A 20,922-nucleotide genomic window follows, 5' to 3' on the forward strand; every position below is an offset into this window, starting at 1 on the left:
GACTGTTCTATTGCAGAAATAAGTCGGGGCACACCTGTAATCCCAGCTACTCAGGAAGCAGAGGCAGGAGTTTGAGGCCAGTGCATGCAACTTAGTGAGACCCTGTCTCAAAATAAAACATGCTAGGGAAGTAGCTCAGTAGAGTGCCCCTGTGTTCCATTGCAAAATGAACAAAACCTTTTAAATAATATTGTATTGAGTTGTAATTTTACTATGATATACTTAATATTACATGAGCATCATCTTTCCATGGCATTAAAATTATTTGCAAACTTTTTTTTTTACATTGATTCTATAGATATAATTTATTTAACCATCCTTCACTTGTGTTTTATTCTTCCGTGTTCATCTTTATGTATTTCCTGGGTTGAGAGGTGTAGTATTGTAAATATTAGACCAAAGGGTGGAGACATATTTTTCAGGCTCTTCATTTGAATTGACAGATCCTTTTCTAAAAAGATCACACAGGTCACACTCTGACCAATTACATGTGAAATGCTGGTCTTGTAATATAATGCTTTGCATCAATTTCATCTTGAAAAAAAATAAAGATGTAGTTGTTATCTTGTGTTCTGTAGTTTCCTTTTTACCCAGACATCATTGCTTTTTAGTTTATTTTATACTCCTTAGTGTTTATTTTTCCTATACTTTTTATTCTATCTTTAACAATTCAAACACATTTTTAAAAATTCTTTTTACTTTTTTGTTTTTTGAGATAGGGTCTCACTATGTAGTTCAGGCTGGCCTTGAACTCATGGCAGTCCTCCTGCTTCAGCTTCCTGAGACTTTTTTAAAGTTCTAAGAGCCTTTCAGTTTACTAATTAAAAATACTTAGTTTTTTTTTTTTTTTTTTACTTAGTTCTGTCAGTAGTAAAGATACACATGTGTAAATACTGAATAGTTTCTCTGATGTGAGAAACTGAAAGTGTAAATAAGGATCAAAATGTGTAATAATGTGAAATAGGGAGAAAAGATCCGAAGGGGAAGTGGGAGGGGTAGGGAAAAGGAAAGAAGGGAAAGGAAAAAATATGAGAAAAGAAAATAAATGGAAACAAAGTCTTTGTAAATAGGGAAGGATGGAGGAGTTGAACGGAGGGCAGGAGAATGGGGAAAAAAAATAAGAACCAAGATATGTAAAGGTACAAATTCCCAATAATGAATGTCAGCATATTATATACCTAAAATGTACCAATAAAATTAATGAAAAAAAATTAACAAATAAAAAGTAGTAAAGATAAATAAGAGTTTCTTGAACATGAACACTCTAGTGCTGCCACAGATCTGACAGAAGAGCCAGCTACTAAGAAATAACAACTGATTATAGGGCTGGGGATGTAGCTCAGTGGTGCTGCCTGGCAAGTGCAAGGTCCTGAGTTTGATCCCTGGTACCAGGAAAAAAAAAAAGAACTATAAAAGAGCTGGAACAATAAGTCCTCAGCTTATGAACATTCAAGTTGCAAACTTTCACAGGTGTACTGTATAAGACTTACTGTCGGGTTATGAATGAATCTGACTTATGAACAATTCTCCCGGAACAGAACTTGGTCGTACTGTAATTGCAGGCAGTGCTCTGCTTGGCGAACTCGCTTACTTCTCCTTCATATCATCAGTCTTCTGAGTGCTGCAGGACTCAGGCGGATCCAGTGGCTTGCCCCCAAACCCACAGCCCTCCAGAGTCTGTGCCCTTAACCATCTCACTGTCCGTGTCCGTGCTCTGCCTCGGTGACGGATGAGTGGGGGATGGCACTGCTGTTCTCTCACTTCTTGGCGGAGGGTAAGGGGGCATTAGCAGTCTGGTTGTATTCAGGCAGCTGTCGTTTAACAGTTCTATATAACACACATGCAATTCTTTTATTGCTCTCTGTCCTCCAGGAGAAAACATTTGAGGACAGTTCACAAAGTAGCACAGCAGTGTATATAAAACTACATAGCAAAGATGAATAGGTCCGTAAGTACCAAGTGGCATCTAGAATCTCGGTCTCTCCTTCAACAGATGCTAGAGGAGGAGGATGGCCTCCTGGAGGCGCTGTGGGTCAGATCGCGAGAGGTCTGGTAGACTTGGGGGGCAGGTGTGCAGCAGAGGGCCTCATTCTCATTGCTCAGAAGCAGAATTGCTGGTACTGTGCTAGCAGCTGCCCCCACATCTACAGCTTTCTTAGGCCGTCCAGTAGGTCCCAATAGAACCGTGTCACTTTCCTGTGAGTAGCCAAGGTAGCTACGGAAACTGGTGGAATCGCTCACCTTTTAATTTCTTTGAAGGCCAGTTGAAAAAGGCAGCAAGTTGGTTGTTCAAGAACGCAGAGCCACTGCACTCTCTTTCTCTGGCCGCTGGCAGCCGAGAGAGTCCGGGGACTGTGCCGGCCCCAAGGATCTCGGGAGTAGAGGTCAAAGCCGAGAGCGTGTGCATCTGCTTCATTGATGACTGCATGGACTGTGACGTGCCTCTTGCTGAGCTCACCTTCTCCCGTGAGTGCTGAGCTGACTTCATCTTGCATGGTTTCAGTGATTTCTGAATTCTTTGGGCCTTTAAAAAGAATGTTATTTTTGCTCTCTTCTGCTTAGTAATATGAGTGATAATGGTTTTACATATGTTTTTCATTTGTATGTTTTACAGAAATTTGTATTTATTTGCCATATGTGGCCTTCAAGCTTAGAATTAATAGAAATTGTCATAAAATTTCCATTATATTAGCAGGTCTAGCTGAATAATTCCCTGTCTCCCCATTTTGCTTATTCTTTTATGTATCTGAATATTGGAGTGAATATCATTACTAGAGGCAATTAAAAGACAGACTAAAGAGCCAGGTGTGGTAGTATATGCCTGCAAGCCGTGCTACTTGGGAGGCCAAGGTGAAAGGACCAGATTTGAGGCCAGCCTGGGCAATATAGCAAGGCCTTATCTCAAAATAAAAAATAAAAGGAGCTGGAGGTGCCCTGGATTCAGTCCTCTGCACAGACCCTTACCCCTTCAGCAGACAGATACACTGAGAAAATAATGCTTCTACCTTGGTTCTTGCTTAAAAAACAGATCAGAATCTTGTAAGAAAGCTCACCTTGGCGTCTCCTCTGGAGGGTACACAGAGGTGACACACTGCTCATATGTGAGCTTTATTGGTAGAACGAGGACCAGGGCAAGGTGCTGTGTAATTCAGGGCTTCCTTGAAGCAGGTAGATGAGGCTTCTGGGGAGAGAGATGAAAGTTCACTGCTGGATTTGCTTTGCATTTCCCATTGTTTCTTTCTTGCTGATCTCTTCTCCCTTTGAGAGAATTTGGTTCTAGGGTTTTAATCCAGCCCTCTGCACATCATGGATGTTGCCTTTTTCCTTGTACTGTCAGGCCTTGCTAGGGCCACTTTTTTTTAAAGCCAGTATCTTTTCTCTAGAGAATAATTGGAATATTTCTTATTTTTCTATGGTAGTCTTAAAATTTTGAGCTAGTATCCATCAGGACATGCTTGCCCTGGTCATTCTGCTCTCTTTTCATATATTCAGGTAGAAATACCTTTTTCTGTTCCTGAAGGCCCCCTGTGCCTGAGCTAGGACTTGGGGGAGGCAGTTGAGGCCCCTGTACCAAGCACACCATGGTGAGGGGGTTGCCAAAAAGCTTAGTGATTAAGATACGTAATACTTTAATGCAGTCTTTTAAAAAATCAAAATTGATGGGAAATATGTGATAAATAAACAATGTCACAATTTTGTGTGCTGTCCTCTGAGATCACGGGTGTTGGCTATAATCAACATCTCTGCTGTGATTTGTTGTACAGGGCACTTTCGGTTGCTCCTGCCCTGCTGCTGCAGTAAGATTTGCTTTCATTGCAGGTCTGAATTTTCTTCAGCACGTGCGAACCAGTCCTGAAGGCTACGCCCACTTCACCCTGTCTGGAGATTATTATAACCGCGCTCTCTCAGGTTAGTGTAAAGCACGTGGTATAGTGAGATTTAAAAATTAAATCTTAATGTTTGCCTGGGCCCACTGCTGCATACATGAGGGAAAGTGTAAAGGCGGGAAGATTAAAAGCAAGTGACCACATAAACACAGAAGATCCAGATCTTCTGTTTTTATAAAACTGTATGTTATGTGTTGGAACTGAATTATTTAAAAGTAAGTTTTCATAGTTAATTCTTTCTGATCCTGAAGTTTGGCTCATTCTCGAACTTGATATTGTTCAGCAGTGAAGGATCATTTGTTTAGTCCTTGTTTAGCTGTTTGATAGTAGCCAAATTTCAGGGAGATTTATGTCTATAAGGATTTTAAACTTCAAGTCTCTACTACACCACTGGGCCTCTTTGTTCCATTGGAAGCCTACTGAGTCAGGAATAATGTATATTCCACCCTACCTATGCCCCGAGCAAAATGCAGTTGATCCCAGCAAGCTGGATTTCTGGAGACTGGAAACCTGAATGATACTGCAAGGCATTTTCAGGTTTCTCCTCCCTTTGGAAAGACCAAAGTAAGGGCCTTGTAATAGCCCATTTTCATTACTATAATAAAATATCTGAGGCAGACTACTTTGTAACGAAAAGAGGTTTATGTAACACACAGCTCTGAGGGCTGAAGTCCAGACAGGCTGTCTGTCCTCTTGGCATGGTATGTGGAAAGAGCCTGATGGTGGATGGCATCCTGGCAGTAGTGCCTGTGAGAGTGAGAGCGAGAGCTCATGCTGCAGTTGGGGAAGCCGGAGATCAACTGGGGTTGGGTTCCAGGACCACGCTGACCCAGGAGAACCGGGTGGGAACTGTGTTAGTCTCTTCTGGGGCGTGCCCTGCGTGCCCTAAGGACTTCATAGTAGCTTCCACCTCCTAAGGGTCCCACCCCCTGGGGACCTATCTTCCAGAACACAAAACTTGCGGGGGGCGAACCATATCTAAATGACAGCAGACGGAAAGCAGATTGAGGTTTAGAAGGTCACAGTTACGAAGGCCATGTGGTTTATGCTGTAGTTGTGTGTGCCGTTAAGAGAGTTTAAAGAACTTTGTTCCCATCAGCATTGCTGGTTGGTGTGCCCAGAGTAAAAATGGTAGTGCTGTGCAGTGCAGGCTGAAACCTACGCTGCGATTCCTGCCTTTTATTCCAGTGGAAAATGAAGCCTGCATTTGCTGTGCTGCTGCCGATTGTTCTAGAGTACACATCACATTTAATTATATGGTAGCTAACATTTTCCCTTTGTTCTGAAGTCACTTGAAGGCCACACTCTTACCTTCTCGTTCACAATGTCTAACTTTAGAACAATGGCTCAGGTCTTCCTAGTTGAAAGGAACTCACAGGGCACATGGTAGTTATTTTTCTGAGAATCATTTATTTTCCCTGTTAACTTACTTTTACAGTTGTAAGAACCTGTTCAGCTCGCTAAGTACCCAATGGTATAAGGAGGCTGATGCCTACATTTGCACTATGACTGATTGAATGAGTATGTTTAAAAATTAGTTAAAAAGGGGCTGGGGATTTAGCTCAGTGGTTCCGGGGCCTACCTCGAAAGTGCAAGGTCCTGAGTTTGATCCCCAGTACCCCCAAAAAAAAATTAGTTAAAAGTTAAAAATTTTATTCGTGTATATTTGCAGTACATAATGGATACCTTCATCATGGGGAGTTGGTTTCATCCTTGTCTTCTCCCCTTCAAAATTGTGGCTGGCTTTGAAAAATAGAATCTTTTAGGGCTGGGGATTTAGCTCAGTGGTTCCGCCGCCTGCCTCAAAAGTTCAAGGTCCCGAGTTTGATCCCTGGTACCAAAAAAAAAAGAATCTTTTAAATCACAGAGCCCCCCCCCCCCCATTAAGCTGGGGGCCTCCAGCATGCTAGGCAGGCACCCTACCACTGTGCCACATCCCCAGCCCTTTATTTTACTTATTTTTTAATTAAGAATTTTTTTTTTTTTTTAAAGTACTAGAGATTGAATGCAGGGCCTTTGCACTAGACCACATTCTCAGCTCTTTTTTTTTTTTTTTTTTTTTTGGTACCGGGGATCAAACTCGGGACCTTCCACTTATGAGGCAGGCTGTGGCATTACTGAGCTAAATCCCTGGCCCTCAGCTCTTTTTAACCTTTGAAAAAATTTTTTGAGACAGGATCTCCATATGGTGCTAAGTGGTCTGGGCTGGGCCTCACTCTCCCAGAGAACCAGTTTATTGGCATGTGCCATCACACCTAGTTCACTGAGTTCCCCAGGTTGACCTTGAACTTGTGATCCTCCTCCTGCCTTAGCCTCCCAAGTAGCTGGGATTACAGGTGTGCACCACATTCCCTGCTGACACACCATTTTTCTTACCCAGCAGACTGACTGGCAAAAATTAAGTATGACACCACTATGTAGTGGTGCAGATGTGAGCCATAGCTCTTGCTACTAGAATTATAAATCGGTACAACCACTTGGGAAAATTAATGGATGTGAGCCAGTACAATTGAGTATAAGCATCCTTAATTAAGGGTCTGTACACTGCTTTTCAGATCTGTCCCCTAGAGACTCCCTTGCCTGTGTATAGTAGGAAACGTGTACAAGGTGGCCTATTGCAGTATTCTTCCTAATAGGTTAAGGCAGTGTCCTTCAGGAGTAGAATGGGTAGTAAGTTGTGTGTGCATCAATAGTTTACCATTCTGTGGTGGAAAACAAATGTATCCCAGTCTCCCTCATCAGTGTGCAGTGATAAGCTCAAAGGCGTGTTGCGCAAAGATAGAAACTTAAAGAAGACAACAGCTACCTTCTATTTATGTGAAGACCATGTACAGGACAGATGAATTAATATGTTCTTAAGAGACTTACAGACGTGTGGTAAAATTATGAAGAAGAGCAAGGAAATAATTAACTGACAACTCAAGTGTTAGCCTGCAGTTGGACGGGAGATGGCTGGCGGGAAGGAGGTGGATGGGTGGCACTTGGGGTTTTCGAAGGGACTTTTAATTTCCTGTTTCTGAAGTTGAATAGTGGATGTGTAAGTGTTTGTAGTAGAATTTTCTTTAAAGTGTACATGTGTGTTGTTTAAGTTCCTTTGTGCATATGGCATATTTTAAGATAAATATTTTAGAATTTCAAGTTAATGAGTCTCTAGATATACCTGTGTAGTCACTAATTGATTGTTCATGTAATCAGGAGAGTGAAATGTAATAGTTAACAGGCCACAGTGTTTCTTTTCTAGCCTGAGTCTGAGACTCCTTTTTCCAACTTAAGTGGCACAAGAACAGGTCCTGGCAGCCCTTTAATGGATTGGGGCATGTGTATCCCTGCCTTGCTGTCTCCACAAGACCATGGTGGAGGTCACTGATGCCCTTCCACTCATACCCGTGGAGTAACACAGACATCTGAGGGTGACTTGCAGCTGAAAGTGGTGCTTTCATTGCGAAGTTGAATTGGAGCTATTAAGTTCCAGTCGGTCCTTGCTGAGCATTTGTGAACCGTACTTCCCTGTAAACTCTTGATATCTGCTGAACAGATGTCTTATTTCCCTTGTTCTTGTAGGCTGGGAGCCATTTATTGAGCCCTGGCCGTGTTCTATATCCTGGCAACAACAGGCAGCGAGCCGGCTCCATCCTCCTCGCCTGAAGCTGGAGGCCAAGGCTAAACCCCGTTTGGATGTCAACATCACTTCTGTACTCATTGGTGAGTGGAGAGCCGCCTGTTGTAGACTGGTGCCTTGCTGTACATGAGCTCCTAGTCTGGATGCCTGTTACTCCTAGGTGAGCAAATGCTTGGTGCCCTGCCTGGCACTGCTCATCCATCATGGCTGCTTTCCTAGTAAACTCTAACGTGGCTCAGGATTCTTCTCGATCCACCTCTTAAGAATTGGCAGCCCATGTTCATGCTTTTGTGAGCAAGCAAGAGGCCAGACTCCTTGGGAAATGTAAATGGCCACGGTGAGCTTTCTCCTCTTAATGCTTGGTCAGTAGGGTTTATTAAATGCCTGGAAGCGAATTTAGATTTCTTTCAGGCTTTACACAGAGTACCTCTTCAAGGTATGATTTTTGACCTTGATTTTATAGCGAAGTAAGTTACCTGTATTGTTTTCTGGCAAGTACAATGCTGACCTAACTCTGAAAATGAATTTACTTACAGGATTGGTTGGCTCATGGTGTGCGTTCCAAAAGTTAGTCACCCCGACTTACACGTTTTTGGATTTGATGTGGTAAATGAGAACCACTCTCATATTTTTTGTTTCAGTCTTCTAACAACAGAGTAGCAGTATCATATTATCAGGCAGTTTGTACATTTGCTATAAAAACTCACATTCACTGATTTGTTGTTCTACATGATCTAATTTTGGTGGTACTGTGTTATCTTTGAGCACTAACAGGTACTGTTATAAATTGCGAACTTTCTTCAGTATGTATGTTGGTCGATGCTATTAGAATATCTGTAACTTTACCCCCATCGGAGTAAGGTAAAGAGGACCCTTTTGAACTGTATTAATATGACCCTTCTGTTATTTTTACATAATCTGGAGGGTTCGACAGTTTGTTTTAGTTCTTCAAAAAGTTCCAGTAAACAAAAGTTTACCTCAAAGGGACTCCTGTTAGTATTTCTGATGAGCATCTGTCTGTTAAAAATATCTCCCAAAAGACCCATTTGTCAATTTTTAAAAAAAACTTTTAATTTCTTACTCCTAACAGTGTTTGGAACCCCAGAAACATTGCTATGACCTCTTAGTGTTTAAATAAATCTCATTGCAATAGCCAAGATTTGGAATTGAAAACTAGAAACTAATAATTTTTGTTTCATAAAATATAGTTACTAGGTATAAAAGATCTTTATTCAGGTATAGAACCTCATAATTATTTTGTTAACCTCCTATTTCCATTATAATTGTCTTCTCTAAAAAATAAAACTATCCATGAGGGATTGCTGCAGGACTTTTGAGTTTGTGTTTTAATGGATGCCATACCCTTTCTTAGCATGGGATATTGTGTTCTTCACAAGCCAAATCCTTTTCTTTTCTAGATTGCTGTGCTATGTCCCTGCACCAGTATGCTGTGCTAAAGTCTCACGAGAATATTCAGGACTTTTCTGTCTTCAAATCTTGTGTATGCTGTTCCTTCTGTCTAGAATATTACCCCAGGCCCAGTCCCACAGGCAAATGCTAAGCCAGGTGTATCCAGACCACAGCCTGTGGGCTGCATGTGGTCCTGGACAGCTAGTAATGTGGCCCCACAAGATCATGAACTTCTAACATTATTATGTGATTTTTAGCAGTATTTTTCATGACTTGATTGTGTGGTGCCTGAGCATAGCCTGAGTAGGTGGCAGTGGAACCAGACATTGATACCTTACTTTCACAAAATAAGGTCAAATATCCCACTAGTTTTCATTTTACGTTGCCCTCTTTTTAAAAAGGTTATAGTAAAAATACTTTAAAAAGGAAGATTTGGCACTCATCTACATATACTATATACTATTCTGTATACATATGGCCCAGGACACTTCCTCTTCCCTCAGTGTAAGCCAGGAAGGTTGGAAGGTGGGACAGCTGTGCTCTAAACTGTTCCTTCCTCAGGATTCAGAGCAGTGACCTCCACCTCTGTGAACACTTTCCTGGACCTTGATGCACACGCCTGTGTTGCTGCCAAAGCAAAATCAGTCTCCCCACTTCTGTGCCCAGGGCTTTTGTTTATGTCTTTGTTGTAGCGACTTTCACATCCTGGTGTAGCTTGGTGGTGCTGGCTGTTTTATGCCTGTTACTGTCATCCCTGGAGCTGAGTTCTGCCTGACATGCAGGCAACACTCAGTAAAAGCTTGTTTGCTGGATCCAGACTGTTTGACCTGAACCCTCACTGTTTCCTACTTACCTTAATCTCCTCGGTGATTCTTTCCAGACCAGTATGTAAGTACCAAGGAATCGTGGATGGCGGATTATTGCCGAGAAGACAAGGAGCCAGATTCGGCCCACTCAGAAGACTGGATCGGCTCATCAGTGGACCCGCCATACTTTGGGCAAAGTAAGATTTCTGTCTGAATCATTGTTGGTTTACAGAGCAGTGCTTCCCTGAGAGATTCAAGTAGAGCTGTCATTCTTCATGGAAAAATCTATAGCCCATTCTCTCTTCTATTGTTCTGTTTTAATCTTTGTAGTGGACAGTTTTCTGGCACCAACTCCTGGGCTTTTTTGTGGTCTCTCCCTCCACTCATGCATGGGAGACAGAGCTCAGTGCCTAATCCCTGAATTCTGGGACCGCCGTGGGTGACCTGGTGCACCTGAGAGTGTGTTGGGACTGGGGGGTTGCTGGTTTGTGTTGTACTCATCAAAACATTAGTTTTCCAGTTGATGGGATTTTTAAAAACATCTTTTCTGCCATATGAAGCTAGAGGATAAAGGATTTGTATGAATTCTTAAAAAGAAGGAGGGCAGCATCCCGTGTGGAAAACGTTTTCAAATGGGAGCCCTGCATTGTTCATTAAAGTGAGAAGAATTGAATACCCAGCCTCTTGAGGAAGGAGGAGCCAGTGTGTTCTCTGTAGACCATGTTTTCTTCCCTTGTTTAATCCTCACCATGGGGCTCTCTTTTCCCCAGCACTGGCTGGGAGGTTGTGATGGACAACTGCATGGTCCTGGTTGTTCCACAAGCCATTGTCATCCAAATTCAGCTCCTCGGACTCTTTTCAGTGCCTTTTCTCTGGGGAATTTTGGCCAGACTTCACATAGCTTGTGAATACTTGAGAATTCCATCTGGTCTGCAAACATGTCATGGGAGGATGGATTTTCTTCGTGTATGAAGTATTTGTGCTCATTCGTCTCCTTCGGGGTACACAAGCAGACTTTCTGTCTGCTCTGTCCTTCTGGGAGAGACAAAGAGGCATCAGCTGTGCTTGTTCATTGGGTTCCCAGGCTGTTGTTCCTGAGTCTCAAGATCGCTGCTTAGGAGCCAGGGCTCTTCAGATAGTGTCAGCTTCCATTCTGGCTCCTCCTTTACCCTACCCAGTTTGTGCCTCAAGAAACCATTACAGCTGGGCGCAGTGGCACATGTCTCTAATCCTAGCTACTCTGGAGGCTGAGGCAGAAGGATCACAACTTTGAGGCCAGCCTGGACAGTTGAGTGAGACACTGTCTCAAAATAAAAAATAAAAGTATAAAAAAAGATGGGGATGTAGCTCAGTGGTAAAGTACTTGGCTAGCATGTGTGAGGCCCTGGGCTCAAAAACCTGGCACCACAAAATAAATGAGGAAATAAAAGAAAAAAAAATAAAGTATTACAATAGTCTATCCAGAAGACTCTAAATAATCATCACAATATGTTCTGTGTCCAAGAGAGCAAGAGAGTGTGTTTCTCATGTTATTTATATTGTGAGATTGTAAATCCAGTCAGTGCAAACACTGACACGTAGGAAGGCCTAATCTTAAGGAAGCAGATGAAGAACCTGTCCCTCTCCCCTCTCCCCTCCCCCTCCCTCTTTCTCTCACTGTCTCTGTCTCTTCCCCGGCCCCTCACTTTGTATTAAACTTTCTCATTTCTTTCTCTATAGTTAATAAGCTACCTTATCTATGTTAAATTCCTGTGCAACATTAAAACTTGAGTTTTAAGGCTACTTCAGCTGATAAAAGTATGTTATTCCTTTAAATCACACATAACTGAATATTTCTAAATTTCAAAACATCTTTTCTTATTAACAATTGCTGGGTGATACTCTTTTTTTTGTATTAAATTCTTTTATTGGTACATTGTAGGTATCCAACACAATTACATTTCTCATTGGGAATTGTACCTTTACATAATGCATCTTGGTTCTTATTTTTTCCCCATTTCCCTGCCCTCCCTTCACACCCTCCACCCTTCCCTATTTACAAAGACTTTATTTCCATTTTTTCCATTTCTCATCATTTTTCCTTTCCCTTCTTTCCTTTCCCCTGCCCCTCCCACTACCCCTACCCCTTTGGACCTTTTCTTCCTGTTTTACATTATCGATTATTCATTCTAATCATTGGTACATTTTAGGTATACAATATAATGACATTCATCATTGGGAATTTGCACCTTTACATAGTCTCTCTTGGTTCTTATTTTTCACCCTTGCCCAGCCCTCCCTTCAACCCCTCCAGTCCTCCCCATTTACAAAGATTTTGTTCCTATTTTTCCATTTTCTCATATGAATCCCATTCCCTTCTATCCTTTCTCCTAGCCCTCCCACTTCCTTCCCCTTTGCCCCTTTTCTTCCTATTTCACATTACCTATTATACATTTTAGTCCTTATTTACACTTTCAGTTTCTCACACCAGAGAAACTATTCGGTATTTATACATGTGTGTCCTATTTATTTCCCTTAAGAGTATCGCCTCAATGTGCATCCACTTAGCTATAAATGTCTCTAATTTCTCATTTTTTATGGCTGAGTAGTACTCCATTTTATAAAAAAACCACATTTTCTTTATCCAGTCTCCAGTTGATGGGCATTTGGGCTGTTTCCAAGTTTTAGCTATTACAAACTGTGCTGCTATGAACATGGGTGCACATATATCACTGTGGTATGATTCTTTTAATTCTTTGGGGAAGATCCCCAGCAGTGGAATAGCAGGGTTAAATGGGACTTCCAGTCCTAGTTCTTTGAGGTATCTCCATACTGATTTTACAGTGCTTGCACCAGTCTACACTGCCACCAGCAGTGGAGCAGGGTTCCTCTTTCCCCACAGCCCTGCCAGCATTTGTTATTGGTGGATTTCATGATAGCAGCCATTCTTTCTGGAGTGAAGTGGAATCTCAGCGTTGTTTTCATTTGCATCTCTCAAATGACCAGTGATGTTGAACATTTTTTCATGTATTTATTTGCTATTTCTACTTCTTTGTGTGAGAAATGTCTGTTCATTTCAGATGCCCATTTTCAGATTGGGTCTTTAAATTTGGGAGGTCTGATCTTTTTAAGTTCTTTATAGATTCGAGATAGTAGACCTTTGTCTGAGGAAGAGCAGGTGAAGATTTTTTCCCACATTGTGGGTTGTCTCTTCACACTGCTGGTGGTTTCTCTTGCTGTGCAGAAGCCTTTTAATAAGAAGAGATCCCACTTGTTGATTGTTTGTGCTAGTTCATGGGCAACTGAGGTTTTGTTCATAAAATCTTTTCCTACACCGATGTCTTCAAGGGTTCTACCTAACCTCTGTTCCAACTGGTTCAGAGTTTCTATTTTAATATTTAGATCTTTAATCCATTTTGATTTTAGTTTAGTGCATGGTGAGAGATATAGGTCTAGTTTTAATCTTTGGCAAGTTGAAGCCCAATTTTTCCAGCACCGTTTATTAAAGAGGCTATCTTTCCTCCAGTGAGGGTGTTTGGCTCCTTTATCGAAGATGAGATGGCTGAGTGTATCTGGCGTTGTTTCTGCATCTTCTAATCTGTTCCACTGGTCCTCAGGTCTGTTTCTTTGCCAGTACCATGTTGTTTTTATCACAGTAGCTTTGTAGTAGAGTTGCAGGTTGGGGATTGTGATACCCGCTGCCATGTCTCTGTTACCTAGAATTGCTTTTGCTATTCTGGGTCTCTTCTTGTTCCAAATGAATTTTTGGATTGTTTTCTCAAGGTCCATGAAGTATGCTGCTGGGATCTCAATTGGAATTGCATTAAATCTTTATAGCAGTTTTGGAAGTATGGCCATTTTCACTATATTACTCCTTCCTACCCAGGAGCAGGGGATGTCTGTCCATTTTCTGATATCATCTTCAATCTCTCTTTTCAGAGTGCCATAGTTTTCAGAGAAGAGGTCTTTGATTTCTTTTGTTAGGTTGATTCCTAGGTATTTCAGTTTTTTGGATGCTATTGTGAAAGGAACTATTTGCCCTGTTTCTCTCTCAGTGAGTCTGTCATTCGTGTAGAGGAAAGCTATTGATTTTTGTGTGTTGACCTTGTAACTAGCTACTTGACTGAATTTGGCTATTAAGTCTAGAAGACTTTTGGTGGAGTTCTTGGGGTCTTCTATATAGAGTATCATGTCATCTGCAAATAATGACAGTTTGACTTCTTCATTACCTATCTTTATTCCTTTTATTTTTTTCTCTTGTCTAATTCCCATGGCTAATGTTTCCAGAACTATATTGAACAAGAGTGGTGATAGTGGACATCCTTGTCTTGTTCCTGATTTTAGTGTGAAGGATTTCAGTTTTTGACCATTTAGTATGATATTGGCTGTTGGTTTTTCATAGATGGCTTTTATCAGTTTGAGATAGAGACCATCTATTCCAGTTTTTTGTAGGGTTTTTATCATAAATGCATGTTGGATTTTGTCAAATGCTTTTTCTGCGTCTATGGAGATAATCATACGGTTTTTGTCCTTGGCTCTATTGATATAGTGTATTACATTGATTGATTTGTGTATATTTGCTGGGTGATACTCTTAATAGGCTAGGTTTATATCCTTTAATATGCTGACAAACTGACTATCAGACATTTGTCTTCAATGTCAGTGGTTTCAATCTTGTTGAACTGGTTGTAAACTTTCAGGTCTTATTTGAGAATGTTCAGTCATATTTCCCCAGAAGCTGCGCTTTAAACTAAACCCATTAAAAACTCTTAATATGAGGTTCACCTGAAGGAAACTGCTGCTTTCTTGCTCTTTCTTTAGCAGGGAAAAGAAAATATGGGCCTCATTTTGACATAATTGTGTGCTTTGTTCAGTCAGGACTGAGGTTCTACAGGTAAATCTGGATGGCATGGTGCTTCCCTGAATTTATTAGTTTTGTATTTCAAGGTTATTTTATGAAAATATCAAATATGAATGTTCTGAAAATCTCCATGTTTCATTTAGAATTTAAACAATGCCATGAGGTGACTTCTTAGTAGAGGCTGTTTCACTTTGGAAATGGGATGGTCTCTTCCACTGAATGCTTTGAAGAGAGGCCACCCAATGTCCAGCTGTCTACTGCTATAATGTTTTCCGCTTGGAAAGGAACACCTCCCACTAAAATTTGTACTGATTGGTTTCTGTAACTTTCCTGTACCAGCTAAGAACATCAAACTTTAAAAATAGTCAAAAGTTCCCGTAATCCCAGTACTCTGGGAGGCTGAGGCAGGAGGATTATAAATTGGAGCCCAGCCTGGGCATTTTAGGGACTTGGCAAGACCCTGTCTCAAAATAAAAGTAAAAAGAACTGGGGATGTAGCTCAGTGCAAAGGCCCTAGGTTCAGTCCCATTAAAAACCAAAACAAACCTCAAAAGGCTTGTTATTTCTGTTTAAGACAGTGTTCAATATTAGAAAAGGAGGAGCCTGCTGCTTAGATACAACCCGCACAGCAAGAGCCAGCATAAAAAATGTGTTCATTCTGTCAAGTACTTTCTTGTCTCAGTAATTACAGAAAGGACAATCCTGTAATTCATGATGCTTGCTATTTTGTAATGTTCTCTCTTTGCGTTCATCATTCGCAGGTGAGTCTTCTTATTCACTCTGCTTAATCTCACCCTCTAACTTTGCCTCTCCTGTCTACCAGGCCTCCCCCTCATCTACCTTAGAACTAGGAGCACAGCCAGTCTGACTAACCTAGAGCACCAGATCTATGCAAGAGGTACAGTACAGCCAGGCGAGGCTGGCTTCCTTTCCTGTTTTAAGAACTGCTTTGTACATCAGTGTTGTGTTGTGTTTTCTTTTATTTTTGTGAATGAGAGTTGAATGAGGGTACACTCCGCTGTGAGTACCTGGCTTTAGTATCAGGAAAGAACATTTCCAGCTAATTAGCAGAATGGCACTTAGGCGTGAGTGATGTGCTGATTCTTCATTTTCTCTCTTCCCTCTCTCTTAACTGTTGATGGAAGTGGCATAAACTGCACAGCGTATGATGCAGAACCGTCACTGCCAATTAGAGGAGACTTATCATATTGAAGAGCAAGGAGATGAAAGAACGCTATCCTCCGTCAAGCAGTGCCACAAGATCTTGTTTATTCTCACGGGAGCTATAATATTCATGAATAGAGCTAAGAAAAAAATTTCTCAGTAATTACTTAGACCTGGACTTTTAATTTCTATAGATATGAATTTATTTGCTTAGGAAATAGAAAATATTCTCTGACCCTTTAAAGTTCTTTGAGAATTTGACTGGTAAGTGCATATGTGAGAAAATGTCATACACACAATATTTCTGCTTTGTTTTGTTTTGTTTTTATGTACTGGGGATCGAACTCGGGACCTTGTGCTTTCGAGGCAGGCGGCAGAACCACTGAGCTAAATCCCCACCCAGCTCTGCTTTGTTTTAAGGAGCATGACTAATCTACTTTTAGATCATGGGTTATGGTATATTTTTATACAAAGGGCAATTGAGCTTCTACCAGAAGTACAGAACAGGGAAGTACTGTAATACACAGGAGTGTTGCTGTGGTTTTATTTATTTATTTTTTTCTGCAAAAACAGGGATTTATGTTTGAAAGAGGGCTCACAAAGTAAGTCTATGGCTAAATCTTCATTTATTTGTGAATTTATACTTCTGAGCTTTTAAATATGTTATTAGTCATTTAGGCAAAGCCAAACATTCTTGTGCAGCTGATCAACATAAAGAGACTCAGACAGACGGTGTAATTTGCCTTCGTTTCTATGGCCAGCTTAGCAGCAGATGCAGGGCTTTATTTATTATGATTTACAAATGAGGTTCTTTCTAATAGATTGAGCTGCTGTACAGCGTGAAACCTACACGGTGTTTATAATGGCTGAATTTCTTTGGGAAACAAGTTGGAAAGAGTCGAAATTTCCTTAGCTGGAGCCATTTAAGGCTGAACTTGGATGTGAGAAGCTTTAGGTTATCTTAACTCATGAAAAAATTGGATTTGGTCAGTAGAGGTGGCCAACAGGGAATAATGTTCTCTTTGACGGATGTGGGAACTTTTTCTTTGGTGCCATGCCAGAAGCAAGTGCAGTTGATTTGGATCCTGGTGCCGGAGAGGTTGAATTTGCTGCCTGATGTTGGGTTTGAATTTTTGTGCGCCCCTTGCATTTTTATCCTCTGGGAAGTAGGTTACTGAAGTCTGAGAAGTTCTGTCTGTTCACACAGGAAGCCTGGGGACCTGAGCAGTGTGCCTGCCCGTGCTGTTGAATTCCAGAGCAGATGCTGTGGGTATCTGTGGATGGATTCCTCCTGCTTTATTCTGTATTACAAAGTGATCAAAGCCATCTGCCACCTGTTCTTCTTGAATCTAATTTGCAAATGGAAACTTCCAGTCTGGCTCACAGTGGGATGGGGGAAGCACATCTGCCCCCCCCCCCCCCCCGCCCAGGCCCTTTATCTGCTGTAATAAAAGCAGCTTTCCTTGCTCCCACAGAGGGAGGTGCCTTCCAAAACCTGCAGTAAATTGTTTACCCTGCAGACAGCTCTTACATTTGTTTTACTCGCCTTTGCTCTTGTCAGCAGCCTCACAGCTAGCTACTCCTTAATTTTCTCCTTGATGAGCACTACCTTGTTTTTAAGGCTGTCCTGGAGACCTAAGTGAGGTTTCGGGAATGAAGGATGGGCATATTCCTAGGTGGAGACTGCCTTTTGAGGTATCTGGGGTATCTCTAGTCAACTGACCACATACCGGAGACTCTGGTCTCCTCAGCAGATCACTGTATGTTACCCTCTGCTGAGCCACTATAGCAAATATATCTTGCCTTAACCCAAAATGGTTAACTTCTAAAGGCTCTAAAAGATATAAGGGGGGAGTGATTGATTTTTTTAAAAAGACAGTGACAGTCACTGGCTCTTAGGCCACTGCCCAGGCCTCATGCTAGAGCTCGCAGCAGGCAGGTTAGGTTGTGGTTTGCCTTCTCAATTTTGTCGGCAGGGAGCATGTGGTCCTGTAGGGTGAACTCAGCTTTGGCCTGGACCTCTCTGTGGTAGCATTTGCCTCTGTCTAGAGGCTGGACCGTTCACTTCACGGTCTTTTTCAGGCTGTCATTGTGCTTTTAGGCAGGACACAGAATGAGATGGGGTGGTGTCCTGTGCCCTTTTTGGTCGGCAAGTTGAGTGTGTTGTGAGCTCCTTGGCTGGGAGCCTCTGATTGCCACTGCCTGCTGGTTCCTGGTGCTGCCCTCTTAGTTTGTGCAGCCAGGGGAGACCACAGAGGCCCTTGCAGAGGGGCCTACAGAGGGGTCCTGAGGCAGCCTGGGCACAGAGTGCTTCTCGGGTCTCCTGCAGTGCTAACCGTCAGTCGCCTCTCTCTAGAGTTTGGCTCCTTACCATTTTGTATTGGTTATTGTTCCTCTGCAGTTTGCCTGAGGAGAGGCTTTTTGGTGCTGTGAAGCCATGGATGATGTTGCTTTTTAGCTTCCATAGTGCTTACCTTGCATCAGCGGGTGGTGATGTCTGTGTTAAAAAATGGACGAAAAATTCCATTTTAAAAGCTTTGAACAAAAACAGCTATTATTATAAGAGAATGTCAAAGGATTTCTTTTTTTTTTTTGGTACTGGGGTTCGAACTTGGATCCTTGCGCTTGTGCAGCAGGTGGTGAAACCACTGAGCTAAATCCCCAGCCAAAGGATGTTTTCATTTTGATGTATTATGCATACTATGGCTGGAGGACCTTTATATAAATGGAAGCTTTCTTAAATAAAGGCTTTTTGAACAAAGCTTTAATAGGTATGCATGGTATATCTTCCTGCAACCTGGGTTACCTATTTAGAATAGATGTCTTGGGAGGAGGAGTTCATTTTAGGTTTTTTTTCCCTGATTCTAGCCAGTTCTGCTCCTGATGTCCTCTTCTAACAGTAAGAATTAGGAGTTTTGGGGCTGCGGATGGGGGTGGGGGGACCCCCTAGCAGCCAGCAAACTCATCGAGCCTCTGTTTGTTCTTCTATCAAGCCCGAGGTGGTGCCTTCCGTCTTCCCTGTGCCTTTAGCTTCTTCACACAAGAGACAGCTTTGGGTACTGTCTCCGGGTGCTGGGAGGGTCTCCACAAGGTAGAGGCGTATGTTAATAGCCTTTTCTGTTTGTTGTAGCAGAGGTGAAAACCCCTAAGCGCCGGCAGCCATTTGTCCCCTTTGCTCTGAGGAACCACACGGGGTGCACTTTGTGGTTTGCCACCCTGACCACCACGCCCACCAGGTAAGAGTGCTCAAAACTGTCCCCAGGATCATCTCTGCCACTAAAGTCTTGCAGCAGCCCAGCCAAGTGTGCTGGGGCCCTTCCTGAGGCCTGTGAGCTTACATTGGAATCAGTAACTTGCTGCCGGCCTGACATTGGTGGTGGAAGTTCTGATTCTGTATAGAATCTGCAGTCAGAGAAGTAGGTCCTGTGTCTGAAGTAGTCAAACTATGATCTTGATCCTGGTGTACATTACATTTAAAGCATAAGGCAAACAGATTAAGGATGTTTGTAGGAAGTGTGAAAGAAAAGTCATCCCATTTCTTCTCCTTAGTTTCCATATGCCCTTCACTCTTTTTAAAGAAGCTAGATGTGGTTATTAAACTAAACATTTTTGTATTTTTCTTCCATGACTTATTTGAGAGCTTCTCCCTCCTCCTCCACCCCTAACAGATTATCTTCCATTTCTAAAACACACTTCAACCCAGATGGGACTGGGTGGAGTTTGGACAACAAGTGAGAGTTTACCTAAGCTAAATAAAAACTTTTTCCGCCAACTCTCTGCCTGAGTAGATCTTGGCTCAGTATTCTAAATACATGGTAATCTTGGGGCCTGAAGTTCATGAAATGGTCACAGAATTAATAGCATTAAAACTGTATTACCTCCACCTTCTCTAAGCCTGGTAATGTCCTACAAGAGAAGTTAAGCTCCTTACTTAAATTTTCTTTTAGAAAGTCATGCCTTAGCAGGGGACGGTGCATGGCTGTGATGGCAGCACTCTGATAGGCTGAAGTAGGAGTATTGTAAATTCGAGGCCACACTGGTCAGCTAAGTGACTAAGTGTCTCAAAATAGGAAATTAGAAAAGGGCTGGGGATGTAGCTCAGTGTGAAGGCCGAGGTTCAGTTGCTAATCCTGCAAAAAGAAAAAATAATGTCATGATGTCCAAATATCACACTCTACTGCTAGAGTAGTGAGTAGGTAGTGACAACTTTCAGCTATTTCTAAAAATTCAAGTAAGTTGTGGCTGAGCGTGAAGATACCCATAGTGACTGACCTTTTAAGTCATCATTTGTAGCGAGGTTGTGCGACCTTGTTTCTGCTCCGCAACACAAAGATCTTCTGAGAGGGAGTGAGGAGAAGGATGGACCATGGGTATCTTTCTCTTTCCTCTGCTTTGATTGCAGGGCAGCGCTGTCTCACAGTGGGAGTCCAGGGGTGGTTCCGGAAGGGAATGGGGCATTTCTGGACGATGGTCATAATGTTAGCGAGTGGCAAGAAGTCCTCACAGGTGAAGAGATTCCCTTTGAATTTGAAGCCAGAGGAAAGTTAAGACACAGGTAAAGTATGGTTGTTTATTCTTTTTCTTAAAAATAAGAAAATAAATATAAATGATTTCTCTAGTGTTTTGTCTTTTCACTTAATGATTTTAATGTTTTATTTTTAAAACATTTTAAAATCAGTGTTTCCTTTTAAAAATATAGACTGGCTTGCCATCTTGGAAATACATTTCTTTCCATTGATTGTGGATTTACTTGCCATGTGAGGTGATAACGTGTGTGTTTCCCTTGGTCAGAGCCTGGCTACATTGAATTGTTCAACTTCATTGCATCCTGGCCTGGTTTCCACATCCAGTGGTGATGTGCTGTTCTGCAAATGTTTTCAAACCAAAGAGATTTCAGTGTTAATATTCATGTGTTCTACATAGCACTTTAGCAAGCAGATAGTCTCAGGAAGCAGAAGAACTAAGAAATGTGAGAAGAACTCATGCAAGGGGGACTGCTGGCTGAAGTGTTCCTGAAGTAGCCAGCCAAAGAATTGGAATAAATGTGGAAAAAAGTTGTACATCTGGTTATTGGGAGATCATAGGTCCAGTAGTGTTCCATTATTGGCAGACCTTTTTCTTTTTGTTTTGGTACTGGGAATTGAACTCAGGATCTTGCGCTTGCCAGGCAGGCACTGTGCCACTGAGCTACATCCC

At 41.9% G+C, this 20,922-nt stretch overlaps 1 protein-coding gene across 15 annotated transcripts in view; it reads left to right on the forward strand.

Moving 5' to 3' along the window:
- Vps13d (vacuolar protein sorting 13 homolog D) overlaps positions 1 to 20,922 on the forward strand; it is a 255,741-nt gene that overhangs the window by 87,273 nt on the left and 147,546 nt on the right. For 10 of the 15 annotated variants that reach the window (XR_002389017.2, XM_004863532.4, XM_004863533.4 and 7 more), the window contains 7 exons: positions 2,260 to 2,466; positions 3,820 to 3,909; positions 7,449 to 7,589; positions 9,797 to 9,919; positions 15,386 to 15,460; positions 18,857 to 18,962; positions 20,129 to 20,281. Coding sequence is in view for 14 of the 15 variants with exons in the window: in XM_004863532.4 (XP_004863589.2) it covers positions 2,260 to 2,466; positions 3,820 to 3,909; positions 7,449 to 7,589; positions 9,797 to 9,919; positions 15,386 to 15,460; positions 18,857 to 18,962; positions 20,129 to 20,281 (895 nt within the window). In the remaining variant the exon portion in view is untranslated. The remainder of the gene's footprint in view (positions 1 to 2,259; positions 2,467 to 3,819; positions 3,910 to 7,448; positions 7,590 to 9,796; positions 9,920 to 15,385; positions 15,461 to 18,856; positions 18,963 to 20,128; positions 20,282 to 20,922) is intronic. The other 5 variants (XM_013065081.3, XM_021243496.2, XM_013065082.3 and 2 more) reach the window with 3 other exon arrangements.

The sequence above is a fragment of the Heterocephalus glaber genome, unplaced genomic scaffold (genome assembly GCF_053883595.1).
Source record: "Heterocephalus glaber isolate CG9 unplaced genomic scaffold, H.glaber_assembly_v1.0 deba00001447, whole genome shotgun sequence".
NCBI lineage: Eukaryota > Metazoa > Chordata > Mammalia > Rodentia > Bathyergidae > Heterocephalus > Heterocephalus glaber.